At 46.9% G+C, this 19,277-nt stretch overlaps 1 protein-coding gene across 1 annotated transcript in view; it reads right to left on the bottom strand.

Moving 5' to 3' along the window:
• The window catches only part of pah (phenylalanine hydroxylase), a 121,987-nt gene extending 104,683 nt beyond the window's left edge, over positions 1–17,304 (bottom strand). The window contains exons 1-2 of the mRNA XM_072484769.1: positions 17,148–17,304; positions 8,565–8,672 (exon numbers count right to left, since the gene is read on the bottom strand). Coding sequence (XP_072340870.1) covers positions 8,565–8,672; positions 17,148–17,186 — 147 coding nt within the window. The 5' untranslated portion in view covers positions 17,187–17,304. The remainder of the gene's footprint in view (positions 1–8,564; positions 8,673–17,147) is intronic.
• Positions 17,305–19,277: the final 1,973 nt, after the last annotated feature.

The following is a 19,277-nucleotide window of genomic DNA, read 5'->3' as shown; positions in this document are numbered from 1 at the left end:
TTTTGGATGGAATAACAGGAAGACCGAGTACTGGGCTAATGGTAAGATTCTTGGCAGTGTGGATGAGCAGAGAGATCTCGGTGTCCATGTACATACATCCCTGAAAGTTGCCACCCAGGTTGAGAGGGTTGTTCAGAAGGCGTACGGTGTGTTAGCTTTTATTGGCAGAGAGATTGAGTTTAGGAGCCATGAGGTCATGGTGCAGCTATACAACACTCTGGTGCGGCCGCATTTGGAGTATTGCGTGCAATTCTGGTCGCCACATTATAGGAAGGATGTGGAAGCATTGGAAAGGGTGCAGAGGAGATTTACCAGAATGTTGCCTGGTATGGAGGGAAGATCTTATGAGGAAAGGCTGAGGGACTTGAGGCTGTTTTCGTTAGAGAGAAGAAGGTTAAGAGGTGACTTAATTGAGGCATACAAGATGATCAGAGGATTGGATAGGGTGGACAGTGAGACCTTTTTCCTCGGATGATGATGTCTAGCACGAGGGGACATACCTTTAAATTGAGGGGAGATAGATATAAGACAGATGTCAGAGGTAGGTTCTTTACTCAGAGAGTAGTAAGGGCGTGGAATGCCCTGCCTGCAACAGTAGTGGACTCGCTAACACGAAGGACATTCAAATGGTCATTGGATAGACATATGGACAATAAGGGAATAGTGTAGATGGGCTTTAGAGTGGTTTCACAGGTCGGTGCAACATCGAGGGCCGAAAGGCCTGTACTGCGCTGTAATGTTCTATGTTCTAACACAGAATATAGAATCATAAAGCCCAGAAGGAGGCCATTCAGCCCATTATGTCTGTGCTGGCTCTTTGAAAGAGCTGTCTAATTTGTCCCTCACATCTGATCTTTCCCCATAGCCCTGCAAATTCTTCCCCATCAAGTATTTATCCAAATTACATTTTGAATTTTCTGGGGAGTCACTTTCACTTTCATTGATCTGGGCTTCATACAGAAGATCCCACCTCAGGTCTGTTCAATTCTGACTTGAGTCCACCAGATGGACTTTCAGCCTCAATGAGTCAAATTTAGGGTTTTCAACATGAGAATTGTATTTTTTTAAGTTTAGAGTACCCAATTATTTTTTTCCCAATTAAGGGGCAATTTAGCAAGGCCAATACACCTACCCTTCACATCTTTTGAGTTGTGGGGATGAGGCCCACGCAGACACAAGGAAAATATACAAACCACACAGAGAGTGACCCGGGACCGGGGTCGAACATAGGTCATCGGTGCCATGAGGCAGCAGTGCTAACCACTGCACCACCGTGCCGCCCTCAACATGAGACTGTTAAATGGGTTTTCAAACAGCCCCTCTGCCAGCAGGGGGTGCTGGACTGGATACTTTTGCAGGTTAAACTGACTGCAGAATGAAAAGTCTTTATCCTAAACCTTCAGAAAGTATCCTCAGGTGGGAGAATTCAGAGCTCTGGTTTCACAGTTGCTTAATCAAAATGGGAATGACTACTTCCCAACAGCTCACAGGCTGTGCACAAAGAGGGAGGTATTTAGTCACAGGTAATCAGATGAGAAAGATCTGATTTAGCTCCCCAGCCTCATGATCAGTAGTGGAACTCTCATAGGCTGGCTAGATAGACTGCTTGTAGCCCTTTAATTGGAAAATAAAATTTCACAGGTTGGCTGGAAAGCAGTTAAATAATCAGACAGGGAGCTGGTGGAGAGTCCAAACCTGTGTCCCTGCCCTCTCCTGAGTCTAAGCAGAACTGAATACAAAATGGAGACTGCCTTTTTGCCAGAATGCTCTGGAACTCCTTCAACCAGTCAGAATTGAAAACCAGCAAGCCCTTGGATTCCAGGGAAGCTGATTGGCTGCTAGCCAAGTCCATCAAAATGTAACATCACTGGACTATGCCACATCGAACCCAACACTAACAGACGTTTTCAGGCCAGTTCAAATAGCACCTTGTACAAAGGGCATTTCAGTTTAAAACCAAAGCCTGCAGAATTCTAGAATCCAGCATAACAGAACACAAAGGGGATTACGCAGGAAAGCCAGAGTTATACAGGAAAAGCAAGGTGTAAACATGAGTTGCGTGATTTCCTCAGCCCGGGGCCGGGCCGTAGAATCCCTGCGACCGGCATGATTCACGCCACGCAGAGCGGAGAATCAGCGACATTGTGCGTGCCGCTTGTCGGGAGCTGCTCTACTCGGCCCCCCCGCCGATTCTCGGCCCGGGATGGGCCAAGCGGGCGTCGCAAAAAACCCGAGTCCCGCCAGCACCGTTCACACCTGCTTTCAGCCGGCGGGACTTCGGCGTGGAAGGGCCCGGGGGCGGCCTGTGGGGAGGGGAGGGGGGGGATCAACCCCGGGGGGAGGGGGGGGCCTCCATCATGGCCTGGCCCGCGATCGGGTCCCACCGATCAGCGGGCCGGACTCTCGGGCTGGGGGCCTCCTTTCTTCTGCGCCGGCCTCTTTAGCCCTACGCCATTTTGCATCGGGGCCGGCGCGGAGAAGGGACCCACTACGCATGCGCGCGTTGGCGCCGGTGCCACTGCGCATGTGCGGACCCCGCGGCACCCAGTTGATGCCATGATCAGCAGCTGGAGTGGCATGGGCCGCTCCAGTCCCATGCTGGCCCCCTGTAAGGACCAGAAATGCTGATCCTGAGGCCATGTTAATACCGTCGGGAAACACGACGGCGTTTCCCGACGGCATCAACACTTAGCCTCAAGATCACAGAATCCCGCCTGAGGATCCTTACAAAATAGAAGTATTTCTTTCTCTTTTACTCAATGACCTTTACTGACTCCCAGTTAAGCAACATCTTGTTTTCAAATCCATCCTTCCTTTCTCTATAACCTCCTCCAGTCCAATAATTCTCCTAGATCTTTGTACCTCCAATTCTGGCCCCTTGCTCAGAATGTCCATTCAGTTGCCAGCGTTCTAAACTCTGGAATTCCCTCCCTGAACCTTTCCACCTCACTACCTCTCTCTGCACTTTTACGACACTCCTTAACACCTATTTTTCTAACCAAACATTTGGTCAATTGTCCTAATATCCACTTATGTGACTGGGTGTCACTCTTTGTTTGGTATTTTATTGTGTTAAATGTGCCATAGAGGATGTTGTTACTGTTGGGGCCAACCAGTTAAAATATATGCAGGCATCCTTCCCTAAATGACAGCAGTCAACTGGTTGGGCATTTATACAACCTGACAATTAAATTTTTACTCATACCACCTTCTTCGTAATAACTCAAGACTAATGCTTACTCATGATTGACCTAAACATTTCAATGTAGTGAAACGAATTCACTATGTGTTGAATATGAGAAGAGATTAGCTGAGCCTGTGCTGAGATAAATGGCCTCAGCTAGACTGACGGAACATAGAACTGACCTCAGGAACCCCTCTCCCACCCCAGGATTATAATATAATAATCTTCATTGTCACAAGTAGGCTTACATTAACGCTGCAATGAAGTTACTGTGAAAATAGATCATAGATCATAGATCATAGAATTTACAGTGCAGAAGGAGGCCATTCGGCCCATCGAGTCTGCACCGGCTCTTGGAAAGAGCACCCTACCCAAGGTCACCACCTCCACCCTATCCCCATAACCCAGTAACCCCACCCAACACTAAGGGCAATTTTGGACACTAAGGGCAATTTATCATGGCCCAATCCACCTAACCTGCACATCTTTGGACTGTGGGACGAAACCGGAGCACCCGGAGGAAACCCATGCAGACATGGGGAGAATGTGCAGACTCCGCACAAACAGTGACCCAAGCTGGGAATCGAACCTGGGTCCTCGGTGCTGTGAAGCAATAGTGCTAACCATGGTGCTACCATGTATTAGGAAGGCAGCAATAACTGGCCAATGACGGGCTGCCACTGCTGCTGCAAAATCCCACCCGATATGTAGAAGCACCAACAACACATAAAAGCTTGGCCCCATCGAGGACAATGAACTGCCCTTGATTGGCAGCCAATCCACCACCTTAAATGTCCACTCTCTCCACCACCAATATGAAGTAATTTTAGTGTGTGCCATTTACAAGGTGCACTGTAATAATGTGCCCACGCTGCTTCGACAGCACCTCCAAAACCTGCGATCTCTGCCACCTAGAATGACAAGAGCAGCAGATGAATGGGCACACCACCAGCTCCAAGTCACACACCAGCCTGACAGGAGCGTAAATTACTGTCTTCTCAAAATCACTGGGCCAAAATGCTACAAAGCACTGCAAAAGCACCTTTACCACATGGACTGTAGCAGTTCAAGAAAATGACCCAATAATACCTTCTCAAGAGGCAACTTGGGATGGGTAATAAATTCCAGACTTGTCAGTGACACTAACATCCCAAATTTAAACATAAATATGTATATCTTAGTAGGGTGTCACTGTCTTTGGGAAAAGATTTGAGGACATAATCCCTGTAAGAAAAGTAAAAAGAAATTTGGTTAACAAGGGCTTTGTTGTATTAATGAACAAACTCCTGTATTGAGTCATTAATGCTGGCTGGTGCAAATTAGTGGATGATAGAGAAAAATCAGGAATCTTCTCTCCAATAGCTTTGGCTGAATGGTCCTTCATTGCTATGAACTTCAGTTTAGTATTTTACTCAACAGAAATAATTACTGTTTACATGCATTATGATGATGGAACATTAGTTGCTGCAACATACTGACATATAAAGTGAACCCTTGCTGTTATCTGATGTGTTAAGTCGACTTGCACAAGTACAGGGGACTTAACTGAGAGTGACCTGCTGAACTTGAATAAGTTTGCGTCATTGAGAACACAAATATTTACAAAGCTTTAGCAAAGTAGCAGAAAGACCGTACATAGAAGCAAAAATCCTCATGGTGGGGGAGGGTTGAAATGGGTAGTTTTGCCCGAGGGATTCCAGGAATTCAGGAAGGACTCTGCATCTGCTGATTGTGATAGTCTCTTAGAATCTCCCGACACATGAGGTGGCATAGTGGCACAGTGGTTAGCACTGCTGTCTCCAGCGCCAGGGACCCGGGTTCGAATCCAACATTGGGTGACTGTGGAGTTTGCACGTTCTCCCATGTCTGTGTGGGATTCCTCCGGGTGCTCCGGTTTCCTCCCACAGTCCAAGGATGTGAAGTTAGGTGAATTGGCCATGCAAATTTGCCCCTTGGTGCTCAAAGGTTAGATGGGTTACAAGGTTCAGGGATAGGGCGAGGAAGTGGGCTTGGGTGGAGTGCTCTTTCAGAGGGCCAGTGCAGACTCGATGAGCTGAATAGCATCCTTCTGCACTGTAGGTATTCTATGACCAGGAAACAAAAGAAAGATACAATATGAATATCTTTGAATATTGATTTCTAGAGATTGAAGACAGTGCAGAAGAGATTTGCCAAAATGGATCCAGGGATGAGAGACTTGGGTTATATGGAGAGATTAGAGAAGGTAGGATTGTTCTCCTTAGGGAAGGTTAGGGGGAGATTTTATAAAGGTGTTCAAAGTTATGAAGGGTTCAATAGAGTGAATAGGTTGGAGAAGATGGTAACGTACTGGCAATGTCACTGGACTAGTAATCCAGAGATAGGTTAATGCTCTGGAGGCATGAGTTCAAATTCCAACACCGCAGTCTGCAATTTAAAAAGCTAGTCTCAGTAATAGTGACGATGTTGTAAATACCCATCTTGTTCACCAATGTCCTTTAGGGAAAGAAATCTGTCATTCTTGCCTGGTCTGGCCTACATGTGACTTCAGACCCACAGCAAAGTTGTTGAGTCTTAACTGCCCTCTGAAATGGTGAGTGAGCTGCTCAGTTCAAGGGCAATTAGGGGTGGGCAACAAATGCCGGCCAAGTCAGCGATGCCCACATCCCATAAAAGAATAGAAAAACACAGAGGACAGACATTTGAGGTTATTGGTAAATGGACCCCAGGTGAGATGAGGAGAGTATATTTCACACAGTGAGCTGCTGTGATCTGGACTGTACTGTCTAAACGGTTGGTGGAAGCAAATTCAGTAGCATTTGTAAAGGAAAACAATTGCAGTGCAATGGGGAATGTGACTAATTGGATCGTCTATTCAAAGAATCAGCACTGACATGATGGGTTGAATGACCTAATTCTTTGTTAAAGATCCTATAAATACAATATTACCAGTAATATGGCTGAATAAAACAATTTCTATCACGTATAAAGAACAAAGAACAATATAGCACAGGGACAGGCCCTTCGGCCCTCCAAGCCTGCGCCGATCACGTGTCCCATCGAGACCAACCGTCTGTATCCTTCTATACCCTGTCTGTTCACGTGCCTATCCAGGTAAGTCTTAAAGGTCGCTGTCATATCTGCCTCAACAACCTCACTTAGCAGTGCATTCCAGGCCACCACCACCCTCTGTGTAAAAAACTTCCCCCGCACATCTCCACTGAACCTTTCCCCCCTCACCTTGAACTTGTGCCCCCTTTTAATTATCATTTCCGCCCTGGGAAAATAATTTTATAAACTTTTATCAGGTCGTCCCTCAGCTTCCGTCAGTCTAGGGAGAACAATCCCAGTTCATTCAATCTCTCCTCATTGCTAATACCCTCCATATCAGGCAACATCTTGGTAAAACTTTTCTGTACTCTCTCCAAAGCCTCTACATCCTTCTGGTAGTGCGGTGACCAGAATTGGACACAGTTATTCCAAATATGACCTAACCAACATTCTATAAAATTGTAACATAATTTTCAAACTTTTATACTCGATACCCCGTCCTATGAAGGCAAGCATGCCATACACTTTCTTTACCACCATTTCCACTTGTGCTGCCGCTTTTAAGGATATGTGGATCTGCACGCCCAGATCTCTCTGTGTCTCTATGCTCCTGATGGTTCTGCCATTTATTTTATAGCTCCCACCTGAATTGGATCTATCAAAATCCAGTTCAGCCTTTGTACTCCTTCCCTAGCACACAATATCCCAAGTCAAAAGGGGACATGGTTTGCACTGCTGCCTCGGGTGACTGTCTGTGTGGACTTTGCACTTTCGCCCCGTGTCTGTGTGTGTTTCCACCGGGTGCTCCGGTTTCCTCCCATAGTCCAAAGATGTGCAGGTTAGGTGGATTGGCCATGCCAAATTGCCCCTTAGTGTCCAAAGGTTAGATGTAGTTACTGAGTTACAGGGATAGGGTGGAGGTATGGGCTTTCCAAGAGCCAGTGAAGATTCAATGGGCTGAATGGCCTCCTTCTGCTCTGTAAATTCTATACTCTGAGGTCTCGATCCTCCCTACTTGTAACTTTCTCCACCCTTACCACCCTCTGAGATCTCTGTGCTCCTCCAATTCTGGTCCCTTGTGAATGTGGCGACTAGGGGCTTTTCATAGTAACTTCATTTGAAGCCTACTTGTGACAATAAGCGATTTTCATTTCATTTCCTAATTTTAATGGCTCCACCATTGGCAGTCTGGGCTCTTAGTTCTAGAATTTCCTCCCTAAACCTTTCTGCTCCTCTTTCCACTTTAAGACATTCCTCTAATCTTTTTAAGTGTCTCTGTGCCAACTTTTGTTTGATAATCGCTTCTTTGAAATGCCTTGGGACATTTGGTTACATTAAAGGAGCTATATTAATGTAGATCATTGTATTTAAATTTTGAGTGGTTTGCCAGAGCAAGGACAAAACAAGTTTGATTTGGCAAGTGGATTAGTAACTAAAAGTCATACATTTAAAATAATTAGCAAAAGAATTGAAGGGATATTAGAATTTTCTTCACACAGAGGATTAGTAGGATCTGAAATGCATTCCCTAGAAATATTGTAGAATGCGATTCCATTGGAACTTTCAAAAAGCGATAGAATGTGTACTTGAAGAAGTAGAATCTACAGGAATTTGGGGACACAGCTGAAATATGCAACCGAAATGGATATCTCTTGTATTGGACAAGAGGTGAACTTCTTGAATTTCCCATCTTGTTAGTTAATGAAATGAACAATACATTTGCACACAAGCTTGAGTTCACATTTGACCCGGAATGTAACCATGGAGGAATCTGTGATGCAGGTCTCCATTACACTGAAACTCAAAAGTAAACTCCCTGGTGCCTGACGTTTCCTAAACCCAGATGTAGCTCCCTTGCAGCACTGTTGGTGTAAAATTGAATGCTTTGGACTCCAGGTACATGCACAAAAAACATTCTGTAACATCCTGACGCTTCAATGTAATCCATTGAGTAAGAGGAATTGAGAATGGGTTTAGATACAAATCAGCTCCACAAACCTCCAAAATAAAAATATTTTAAGAAGATTCAAAGGATATTCCCTTCCTGGGCTCGTAAAGGTGGACTCCTCCTTCTCATTAGGAGCAACATCTTATCTAATATCAACAATGGCATTTTACAAATATCCCAAATTATTAAAATGACATGAGCACGGGTAATTTAATTCTGTTCTAGCAAGCCCTAATGGCTGAAAGGAAAGACAGATTCTAAAGGTGTAGGTGGAATTTGTGATGAGAAGTAAGTGCAGAGGTTTTGGTTAATTTCTCCTGAATGAATGGGGAAGGAACAATTTAAAATTCTGAGTTTAGTGACTAATTACCACAAATAGATGTGTAACTCAATGGGGATTACCTCAAACATTCGCAAGGCTTTGGCCAAGGCTCCAACCTCTTCTTTTAATGAGAAAATAAGGGACATTACATCACCCTTGGTAGTCTTTTCCTCAATGTACATCGACTTCTATAAAAGAAAAAAGAAACATCATGATACTGTTTAACACAAGTATACCACAAGTTCCTAGATTAGACTACAAAACTAATTCCAATTTTGCATCTGTTCCAGGTGATGACTGCACATTATTCTTCAACCACATCTTCCAAATGCAGAACTTCCAACACCGAGAAGTACTGGAGCAGGAATTGCATGAGAACATTATCACCTCCACATTCCCCTCCAAGATACACATGCTGTTCTGACTTGGGAATATAACACTGTCGCTGTGTCAAAATCCTGGAATTCCCTCCCTAATTGCACTGTGCTCTGCACAACACAGGCTGTAATGGTTCAACAAGAAGATCCACCATCACTTGCTCAAGGGCAGCAAGGAATGGTGAATAAATGTTGGTCTGTTACAAAAGAAATGGAGTATATGAAAATTTTCTTTTACATAAGAATATATACAAAAATTTGTTCAAGCGAAGAAGGATATCAAGAAGGTAAAATCTCTCTGAACTTTAACACCACCCTTTAAAATATCTTTAATTATTAACTATTAATTAACCCTTGTTACAAATTCCTTATTCACGCTCAAAAGTACTGGTTATCAGTGGTTCCAAGAGATTATCTGATCAAAGCACCCAAAATTATAAATTTAGGGTTAATAGAAATTTCCACTGGTCAGTCAGTTAGCGACTCTCTCTTTTCAGGTACCATGTCCGAAGAGGGTATTAGACTTCCATGTTAATCTTGCACTGGAGGCATGTATCACTTTGTTGATGGCACATTCATCCAATTTGCAAGGCTCTTTAGAAAGGTTGTTCTTTGTTTATCTCAATCTCTTTTACCATGGATCCTTCCATCAGCCTCAGACTTTCTAAAACATGGGGCGGGATTCTCCGACCCCCCGACGGGTCGGAGGATTGCCGGGGGTGGGTGGGTGGCATGAATCCTGCCCCGCCGCTCCGACGCCAGCTGCCGAATTCTCCGGCGCCGGTTTTTTGGCGGGGGCAGGGTTCACGTCGCGCCGGTCGGGGGCCGTTGGCAGTAGCCCTCCCCGGCGATTCCCCGGCCACAATGGGCCAAGCGGCCGCCTGTTTTCGGCCGGTCCCGCCGGCTTGAATTACACAAGGTCCTCACCGGTGGGACCTGGCTCTGAGGACAGCCTGCGGAGTCCTCAGGGGGCGCGGGGGGATCCGGCCCAGGGGGGGACCCCACGGTGGGCTGGCCCGCGGTCGAGGCCCACCGATCTGCGGGCGGGCCTGTACCGTGGGGGCACTCTTTCCCTCCGCGCCAGCCTGTGTAAAGCTCCGCCATGGCCGCCGCGGAGAAGAAACCCCCTACGCATGCATAGTGATCACGCCAGCGGTTCTGCGCATATGCCAGAACACGCTGGCACTCATGCACATGCACCAACTCGTGCCGGCCGGCGGAGGCCCTTTGGCACCGGTTGGCGCAGCGCCAACCACTCCAGCGCCGGCCTAGCCCCTGAAGGTGCAGAGGATTCCGCACCTTCCATGCGGCCCAGCGCCGGAGTGGTTCACGCCACTCCTCGGCGCCGGTACAGCCCGGCCCGCTGGATATCATGAGAATCCCGGCCATGATTTCTTATTACGTGCCCAAGAAATTCCAGCTGTCTCTTAAGAATCATAGAACCCCTACAGTGCAGAAGGAGGCCATTCAGCCCATTGAGTGTGCACCGACCCTTTGAAAGAGCACCCTACCTAGGTCACACCCCTGCAACCCCACCTGCCGTTTGGACACCAAGGGGTAATTTAGCATGGCCAATACACCTACCTGCACATCTTTGGACCGAGGCAGGAAACTGGAGCAACTGGAAACCCATGCAGACACAGGGAGAATGCAAACACTCCACACAGACAGACACCCAAGGGCGGAATCGAACCGGGGTCCCTGGCGTTGTGTAGCAGCAGTGCTAATAGTGCCACTGTAGTCAGTTTCCTCTCAGATTTTACCAGCACCTCTTCATTAACAGTATGACTACCCCAAGATAGTCATAATTGACATTTCTGGCTTCACATTGCTTTTAGGCCCTTATTTATTCGCCTCAGAAACCACAGCTCTGCTGTTTTACTTACTCTCTGATTTGCTTCACTAATCATATAACACTCACTTCATTACATCAAAACAGTGTGATGAAGCATTCCAAGAGTCTGAGCTTTGTTGTCATGGCTAACGTTACGTTAACCATAACCTGTTTCATTTTTTGAAATGCATCTTTGGCCATTCTAATTATTCATCTCATTTCTTGGTCATACTTTCTGTCCAATGTTCATATACTTGCCAGGTAACAAAATTTGTCTACCTATTTGACCTTTTCATTCTTCACTGTGATCTTACATTCCGGTGTGATTTTCTTATTGGACACTGCGAGACGTTTTGTTTTCTTACGATTTATGCTCAGCCCTTCCTTCGCTTTTTTTACTCACTACTCTATCCAATATCTTTTGCATTCTCTTCAGAGTTGGCAATACGACTGGCATCACTGGTATATCTTATTAAGATTATGACCTCCAATTAATAATCCAGGAAGGTCTTGAATCTCTCTAAGAGTATATTCATGGTGCAAGCTGATTAAATCTGGGGCGAAAACATAACTTTGTCAGGCACATCTTTTAATCTTCAAAAAATTATTTAGATATTTCTAACTTTTACAGCTGCAGTTTGTAACCCAGTAAAGATTTCTTAACACCCTAGGATCTTTGCCGTCAAGATCAAGAGACTCTAACATGCTCAGCAGTTTTTTGTAATCAATAAAACACACAAATAAACTTCTTTTCATTTGTGTGGCTCGTTTTATTAGACATAAATATTGCATTTCTCATTCCTCTATCTTCCAAAACCACACTGAACAATTAACATTTCTGGCTTCACCTTGCTTTCCGGCCCTAATTTATTAGTGCTCAAAGAAGGACTTTGTAATGTGACTCATCAGACTGATAACTGCAATGGAGTTAACATTCAATTGGTCCAGCCTTTTTAGGGGACAGAATAATTACTGATTTACTTAAGAATTCTTGGAGTTTTTCCATGTCATAAATTTCTTAAAGATGAGAGTCAGTTTGTCTATTCCAAAGGCTTTTAAACTTTTAATTTGTTCAGTGGCTACTTTTTCTAGGCTTTCGGCTTTATTACTTTCCATCTTATTTATTGCTGTTTCACTTTGTCTTTCATGACTTTTGAACCATCCACGTTTTTCTTAACTGTTAACTTTTCTTCTTCTCCTCCGATAAGTCTTGTATATATTCAGTCCATCTTGTAGGGTTCTTCCCCATGTTCTTCTAGATGTACACCTAACGTTTCCTATGATTTCCGTAATGTCTTCATGCATTTTTCTTGAGTCTGTGTTTTTACATTTTTCTATTCCTTCACATGTTTTGTTCAACTGCTTTTCATTCTCTGCCACACAATTTTGTTTGGTCCTTTTATTCAATTCCTGGTTTTGAAACCAGCAAAATACTTAAAGGAATAGATGCAGATGAGATTTTTCCCTTGACTGGGGAATCTAGAACCAATGGCACAATTTCAAAATGGAGGGTTGCCTGTTAAGACCGAGATGAGGGGGAACCTTTTTACACAGAGGGTTGTGAATCTTTGGAATTTTCTACCTCAGAGGGCTGTGAAAGCTCAGTCATTGAGTGTGTGTAAGGTACAGATTTATAGATTTCTGATGAACAATAGCGTAAAGGGATAGTGGGTGTAAAAGGCATTGAAGTGTCCCATCAGCCAGGATCGTACTGAATGGCGGTACAGGCACGTTGGGCTGAATGGTGTACTCTTGTTCCTATGTTCCTATTTCTGTTGACCGATTTGTTTTAACTTCCTTTTGTCTTCCAATATTATATCTGTCATCCATTTTTGTTTCTTTCTTTAATTGGAATGACCTTTTTTGATGACTCTAACAATGATGCTTTGAACATTTTCCATGGGGCTGGTTTAGTACAGTGGTCAGGGGGGGATAGCCATGTGGGGGTGAGGGAGGTGGAGACAGTGGGGGATAGAAGGGTTTGAGGGAGGAGGCACAAGGGTAGCTTTGATGGGAGATGTTGTACTAATACTCTCTGAGTTCCTAGTCAAATGGTATCTACCATCTTCCTAATCAATTCAGAGCATAAAGCGGGTTTTCTTGTGTTGCCCCTGGTTCTTTTGCCAATTACCTTAAATCTGGTTATAGCCCTTCAACCAATGAAAGCAGCTACTCATCTCAATCCTTCATGATGTTAAATATCTCTATCACATCGGGTGGGATTCTCAGGTCCCCCAACCACCTGTTTCTCGGCCGTGCCCCATTTTCTGATGGCGGGATTCTCTCTTCCCGTTGCTTGTCAGTGGGATTTCCCATTGAAGCCACTCCACGTTGCATGGAAACCTACGGATGGGGTGTGCTGCCAGCAGGAAAAGAGAATCGCAATGGCCAGAGAATTCCAGCCACCATCTTTAAACCTTCTCTGCTTGAAGGAGAACAATCTTAGATTCTCCAATCTATTCACAAAACTGTGGTCCTTCATCCCTGAAATCATTTGAATCAATCTCTTCTGTACCCTCCCTTCCCTCATTCCCAAAGTATAGCAGAACTGTGCACAAACTCCAGCTGTGACTGAATTAACTTTGTAGTTAATTATTATTGAACTAAATATTTAAAATTCTAAAAGTACGTAACAGATATGTCACTATATGTAATAATAATCGCTTATTGTCACAAGTAGGCTTCAATGACAATGTGAAAAGCCCCCAGTCGCCACATTCCTTCAGACCATATGACCATAAGACATAGCAGCAGAATTAGGCCACTCGGCTCACTGAGTCTGCTCCACCATTCAATCATGGCTGATATTTTTCTCATCCCCATTCTCCTGCCTTCTCCCCATAACCCCTGATCCCTTTATTAATCAAGAACCTATCTATCTCTGTCTTAAAGACACTCAGTGATTTGGCCTCCACAGCCTTCTGCGGCAAAGAGTTCCACAGATTCACAACCCTCTGGCTGAAGAAATTCCTCCTCATTTCTGTTTTAAAAGATCGTCCCTTTAGTCTGAGATTGTGTCCTCTGCTTCTAGTTTTTCCTACAAGCGGAAACATCCTCTCCAAGTCCACTCTATCCAGACCTTGCAGAATCCTGTATGTTCCAATAAGATCCCCCCTCAAACTTCTAAACTCCAACGAGTACAGACCCAGAGTCCTCAACCAATCCTCATACGATAAACTGTTCATTCCAGGGATTATTCTTGTGAACCTCCTCTGGACCCTTTCCAAGGCCAGCACGTCTTTCCTTAGATATGGGGCCCAAAACTTCTCACAATACTCCAAATGAGGTCTGACCAGAGCCTTTTACAGGCTCAGAAGTACAACCCCCAACGTTGGTGCTCTGCCTTCAACTGTCTAGTCCCCAAGCTCTGGAATTCCTCCCTTAACTGTCTGGTTCTCTCAATTTGAAGAAATTGTTTAAAGCCCACCTCTTTGACCAGGCTTTTGATCACCGATCTTAATATCCTTCTACGGCCCAGTGTACGTTTGTGTCTGATGATGCTCCTGTGAAACAGTTTGGAACTCAGTTAAATGTGATGTATAATTGCGAGTTGTATTTGCAGTAAAAGTTTCAGGTAGGATAAGCGACTCAATGTATTTAATTTACATTTATATTACTCCCCTTGCTCCATTTCTAATACCCTGAATCCTATTTGTTGTACTTCCACCATTATGAGTCTGGATGGCCTGTATCCGGGTGGCCTGTATTCGGGTGGCTGTATCCGGGTGGCTGTATCCGGGTGACCTCTATCCGGTTGGCCTATATCCGGATGGCCTATATCCAGATGGCCTGTATCCGGGTGGCCTGTATCCGGGTGGCTGTATCCGGGTGACCTCTATCCGGTTGGCCTATATCCGGATGGCCTATATCCGGATGGCCTATATCAAGATGGCCTGTATTCGGGTGGCTGTATCCGGGTGACCTATATCCGAATGGCCTGTATTCCCAATTCTTTTTCATTTGTGCTGCTGTTATAAATGCAGTGGCAGGAGGGGGAAATCCTGCAACAAACTTGAGTAGTTAGAACTTGAAATGTGCTCCTTATAGGGCTTTGGAAACAGATTCAACAGTAACTTTTAAAAGAGAATTGAATAAATACCTGAGGAAGAAAAAGATGCAGGGTCACGGAGAAATGGGAGGAGGGGAAGCAGTAACCAGTTTGTTCTTAAAATGAACCAGCACAGGCTGAATGATCTCCTCTTGTGCTGCACTAGTCTAAGATTAAACTCAGAAAATATGTTGGGCTGTATTCTCCGCGGCCTCCTGCCGAAATCACGGCTGACGCAGGTGGGGGGCGGAGGATCCACTTTCACGCCGTAATCGAGCCCGGCGCCGGTTCGGCGCTTCTCCGGGACCTGAAAACCGGTGTGACCGCAGAGTACTGCGCGCCGCCGGGGGGCCATTGCCAGAGGCCCCCCCAGCAATCCTCCGCTCCCTACCGGCCAAGTTCCCGACAGCGTAGAAATAACCACCTATTGCCGGTCGGGCTGCTGGCGTGGCGGCTGCTGACTCGGTCGGCGGGTGAATCGGAGACCGGGGGCGGGGGGGTGGGGTGGGGGGGGGGGTTGCCTTATAGATGGCTGATGATTAACTGTGCGGGGGGTTGAGGCTTGGGCGTGCAGCAGATCGGGAGGACTCTTTTTTCAGTGTGGCTCCACAGTCCTAGTCCACACGGCACGGCCGCTGGAGGCCGCCACTGGGCGCATGCGCGGACTCCGAACCAGGGGCGAAATTCTCCCCCAACGGCGGGATGCCCGCCGACTGGCGCCAAAGCCGGCGCCAATCAGACGGGCATCACGTTGGCAAAAAGGTGCGGAAGTCTCCGCATCTTTGGCGGCCTAGCCCCAACATTGAGGGGTTAGGCCGACGCCGGAGGGATTTCCGCCCCGCCAGCTGGCGGAAATGGCGTTTGTTGCCCCGCCAGCTGGCGCGGAAATGCGGCGCATGCGCGGGAGCGTCAGCGGCCGCTGTCAGTTTCCCAGCGCATGCGCGGGAGCGTCAGCGGCCGCTGTCAGTTTCCCGCGCATGCGCAGTGGGGAGAGTCTCTTCCGCCTCCGCCATGGTGGAGGCCGTAGCGGAGGCGGAAGGGAAAGAGTGCCCCCACAGCACAGGCCCGCCCGCGGATCGGTGGGCCCCGATCGCGGGCCAGGCCACCGTGGGGGCACCCCCCGGGGTCAGATCGCCCCGCGCCCCCCCCCCCCAGGACCCCGGAGCCCGCCCACGCCGCCTGGTCCCGCCGGTAAATACCAGGTTTGATTTACGTCGGCGGGACAGGCAATTATTGGGGGACCCGCCAACCGGCGCGGCCGGATTCCCGCCCCCGCCCAATCTCCGGGAGCGGAGACTTCGGCGGGGGCGGGATTCACGGCGGCCAACGGCCATTCTCCGACCCGGCGGGGGGTCGGAGAATGACGCCCCAGAAGTGCGGGGTCTCGTATCCGCTGTGAGATTCACTCCGGGTCCTTGCTAACCCCCTGCAAGGCATTGAATTGGTTCAACGTTTTGGAAGGAATTTCTGGACTAAGGAATGCCGGCATGGGGACATAGTCTCATTTTGGGCGAATCCTGCTCTTTGTTTCTCACCCAAAGGCATTAATAATAATAATCTTGATTGTCACAAGTAGGCTTACATTAACATTGCAATGAAGTTACTGTGAAAATCCTCTGGTCGCCACATTCTGGCGCCTGTTCGGGTACACAGAGGGAGAATTCAGGATGTACAATTCACCTAACAGCACGTCTTTCGGGACTTGTGGGAGGTGCACCCGGAGGAAATCCACCCAGACACAGGGAGAACGTGCAGACTCCGCATTGACAGTGACCTAAGCAAGAATCGCACCAGGGACCCTGGAGCTGTAAAGCAACAATGCTAACCACTATGCTACCGTTCCGCCCTAAACATTATGTAAACACAATGGCATGATTTTAACCTGACCCCGCACCCCCCCACCGCCCCACCCCTCCTCCCCCCAAGCACAAATTCCACAGTTGGGTTGAACAGCTGGTTCTACAATCTGCCAATATTGCTGTCCATTGATTCGCCTAGCCAATAAAATTGAGCAGGGTGTAAAATTATTCGAGCACCCAATCTCCTCAGGTTCCCAATGGGTTGGTTAATGCTGCTCCCAATGGTTTCCTTTCTCACTTCTTGCACAAATATTACAATGCCGGTGCCTCTGTTGCAAAGAAAGCAGTAAGGGAACAGAAAGGAGGTTAAAACAGAGTGCACCGCATGCTGATCAGCTTCTGAAAAGACAAACCCTTGATAGGCTGATCTGCTGAGTGTTTCTTGCTTTTATTTCAAGCCCCTTGCATTCACAATAATTGAAAGAGCTAAAGGTTTGTGTGTGCTTTGAGAGAAGCCTGATGAAATGAGGGTGAAAGGTTGAGAAAGAATAAAGTCCCGCAGCATATCTTTATATTTCAATCTGAATTAGCAGCTCAATCATTACCTTTGCATTCTCTACATTCTGGAAAAGTGTCGCATCCATTTTCTAGGGTTTCTTCACAACTTTGCTGCTTTAGTTGCCTGAAGTTTCGGAGTTGCTCCCACAGGAGTTTGAGAGTTGGTTCAGTTCACCACCCTGCACTTCTACCAACACAGCACTGCTGATTCTCAGTATAAATCAGCGCAGGGATCTTTGTCCTTGCTTGTCTCATTGGTGCACTTAAACTGAGTTAGGTACACACCTCTTCCCTGATTGATACGTCAATCACCAGTGGTCTTACCTCTCCCATCCCCAGCAATGGATCTAAAGATTTCAACTTTCACGCCCCGAACACTGTCTCAGATCCTGCAGTTATTATCACAAAGTCCTGCTTAACTGAGTTTTGATCCTGATTTATTTTAATAAGCTGAGGTTCTTATTTGCAAAATGATAGGAATAGCCTGACAGGATTCCTTCAACCATTTTATTCTGTTTAGCTTTGTAATATCCCCCACCTTCACAGCCTTTTTAAATGGGTGGGAGGGTGGGCCATACATTTAAAACAAATGCACAACAAGCAAATAAAGAGGGGGGGGGAGGAAGAGGGTGTGTGAGGGAGACTAAATTAACCAATACGCCTCAACCAGCACAATATGCATATCAGAGGCATGAAGCTCAAACAAACCCTGATAAACCCAAATTACATTATCATTATTCTGTTTCTGTTTCTCCTCTGTTGTCTGTCCCAGATATCAGTGCTCCCTCTTCTGCTCACCCCAACTTTTAATTCCGCTAAAGTTGACAGCTGTACCTTTAGTTGCCTGGGCCCTAAGTTCTGGAATTCCCTCCCTAAACCTCTTCATCTCTCTTTGCTCCTTTTGTGAGGGTCACGAAGAATCCAGCACGAGTTTATGGATACAAAGTAATAACATTTATTTACAATAACATATATATTTATAACAGCAGCAGCAACTTCCCTTGCTGCACACTCCTTCCTGCTGGTTCCAAACTGGCCAGCTTTATTTATACATGGAGTTTACTAATGGTTTCTCCGGCCCCCTCATTGGGGAAGCTCATACTCCCACAGGATTATGGGATTGTCATTAGTCCCCAGCCAATGGTAAGCAGGCAGGTTATAACATCCCTCCCCCCCCAAAGTCCAAGGAATCCAGCGAAGACTCTGGCGAAGGAGGGCGTCGGACTCGTTTTGCCGCAGGCCGGACACCATTTGCACGCGGCGCTGGATCAGGCGGCATGTAACGAGACGGAGACCGGCACTTCCGTGTTGAACGGCGTAACGGTTGTACATCCACGGCCCGTGGAGCCGAGGATTCCCCCTCTGATGCGTCCTGTGTCTCCATCTCGGAGTCAGAGCCTGCTGCCTCCGTCATGTCAGCGTCTCTATCTCCATTCGGTTCTGCAACGGCCTGCGCAGGGTTTGAGTGAGGCACCAGAGGAAGATTGTGAGGACTACCTTCCCTTGTCTCTGGTCTCTGCGGCTGTAGAAATGAGCTCCGGGGGCGGGGAATCTTTGGAGGGATAGTCTTCTGGACCGAACGTAGTCTACATATTTGCGCTGGAGACGACCCTGGGCTTGCACCTGGTAAGATATAGGGCCCGTTTGGTGAAAGATTACGCCAGGAGCCCACTGGGCACCACCAGCAAAATTCCGAACGAACACTGGGTCACCGGGTGCAAACTGCCGAATCGGCCGATGCCGAGAAAATCCCTGTCCCTGCCGTTCTTGTGTGCGGCGTACTTTTGCGCCAATGTCTGGGACAACCATACTAAGGCGTGTGCGAAGTCTCCGGCCCGTTAGGAGTTCTGCGATAGCTTACCCAGTCACCGCATGGGGGGTGGTCCCATACGTAAACAAAAAGCGAGCCAGTCTCGTGTCCATTGATCCGGAAGACTGCTTCTTTAGGCCTCTTTTGAATGTCTGCACTGCGCGCTCTGCCAACCCATTTGAAGTCGGGTGGTAAGGGGCAGTGCGGATATGGCGTATGCCGTTCATCTTTATGAATCTCGCAAACTCCTCACTCGTGAATGGAGTGCCGTTATCCGTAACCAGCACCTCGGGGAGGCCATGCGTACTAAAAGACAAACGCATCTTTTCAATTGTTGCGCAGGACGTTGTCCCCTGCATCTTATGCA

The sequence above is a fragment of the Scyliorhinus torazame genome, chromosome 19, assembly GCF_047496885.1.
Source record: "Scyliorhinus torazame isolate Kashiwa2021f chromosome 19, sScyTor2.1, whole genome shotgun sequence".
Lineage (NCBI taxonomy): Eukaryota > Metazoa > Chordata > Chondrichthyes > Carcharhiniformes > Scyliorhinidae > Scyliorhinus > Scyliorhinus torazame.
Note: the sequence above shows the minus strand (reverse complement) of the source record. Positions and strands in the feature narration are given on the sequence as shown.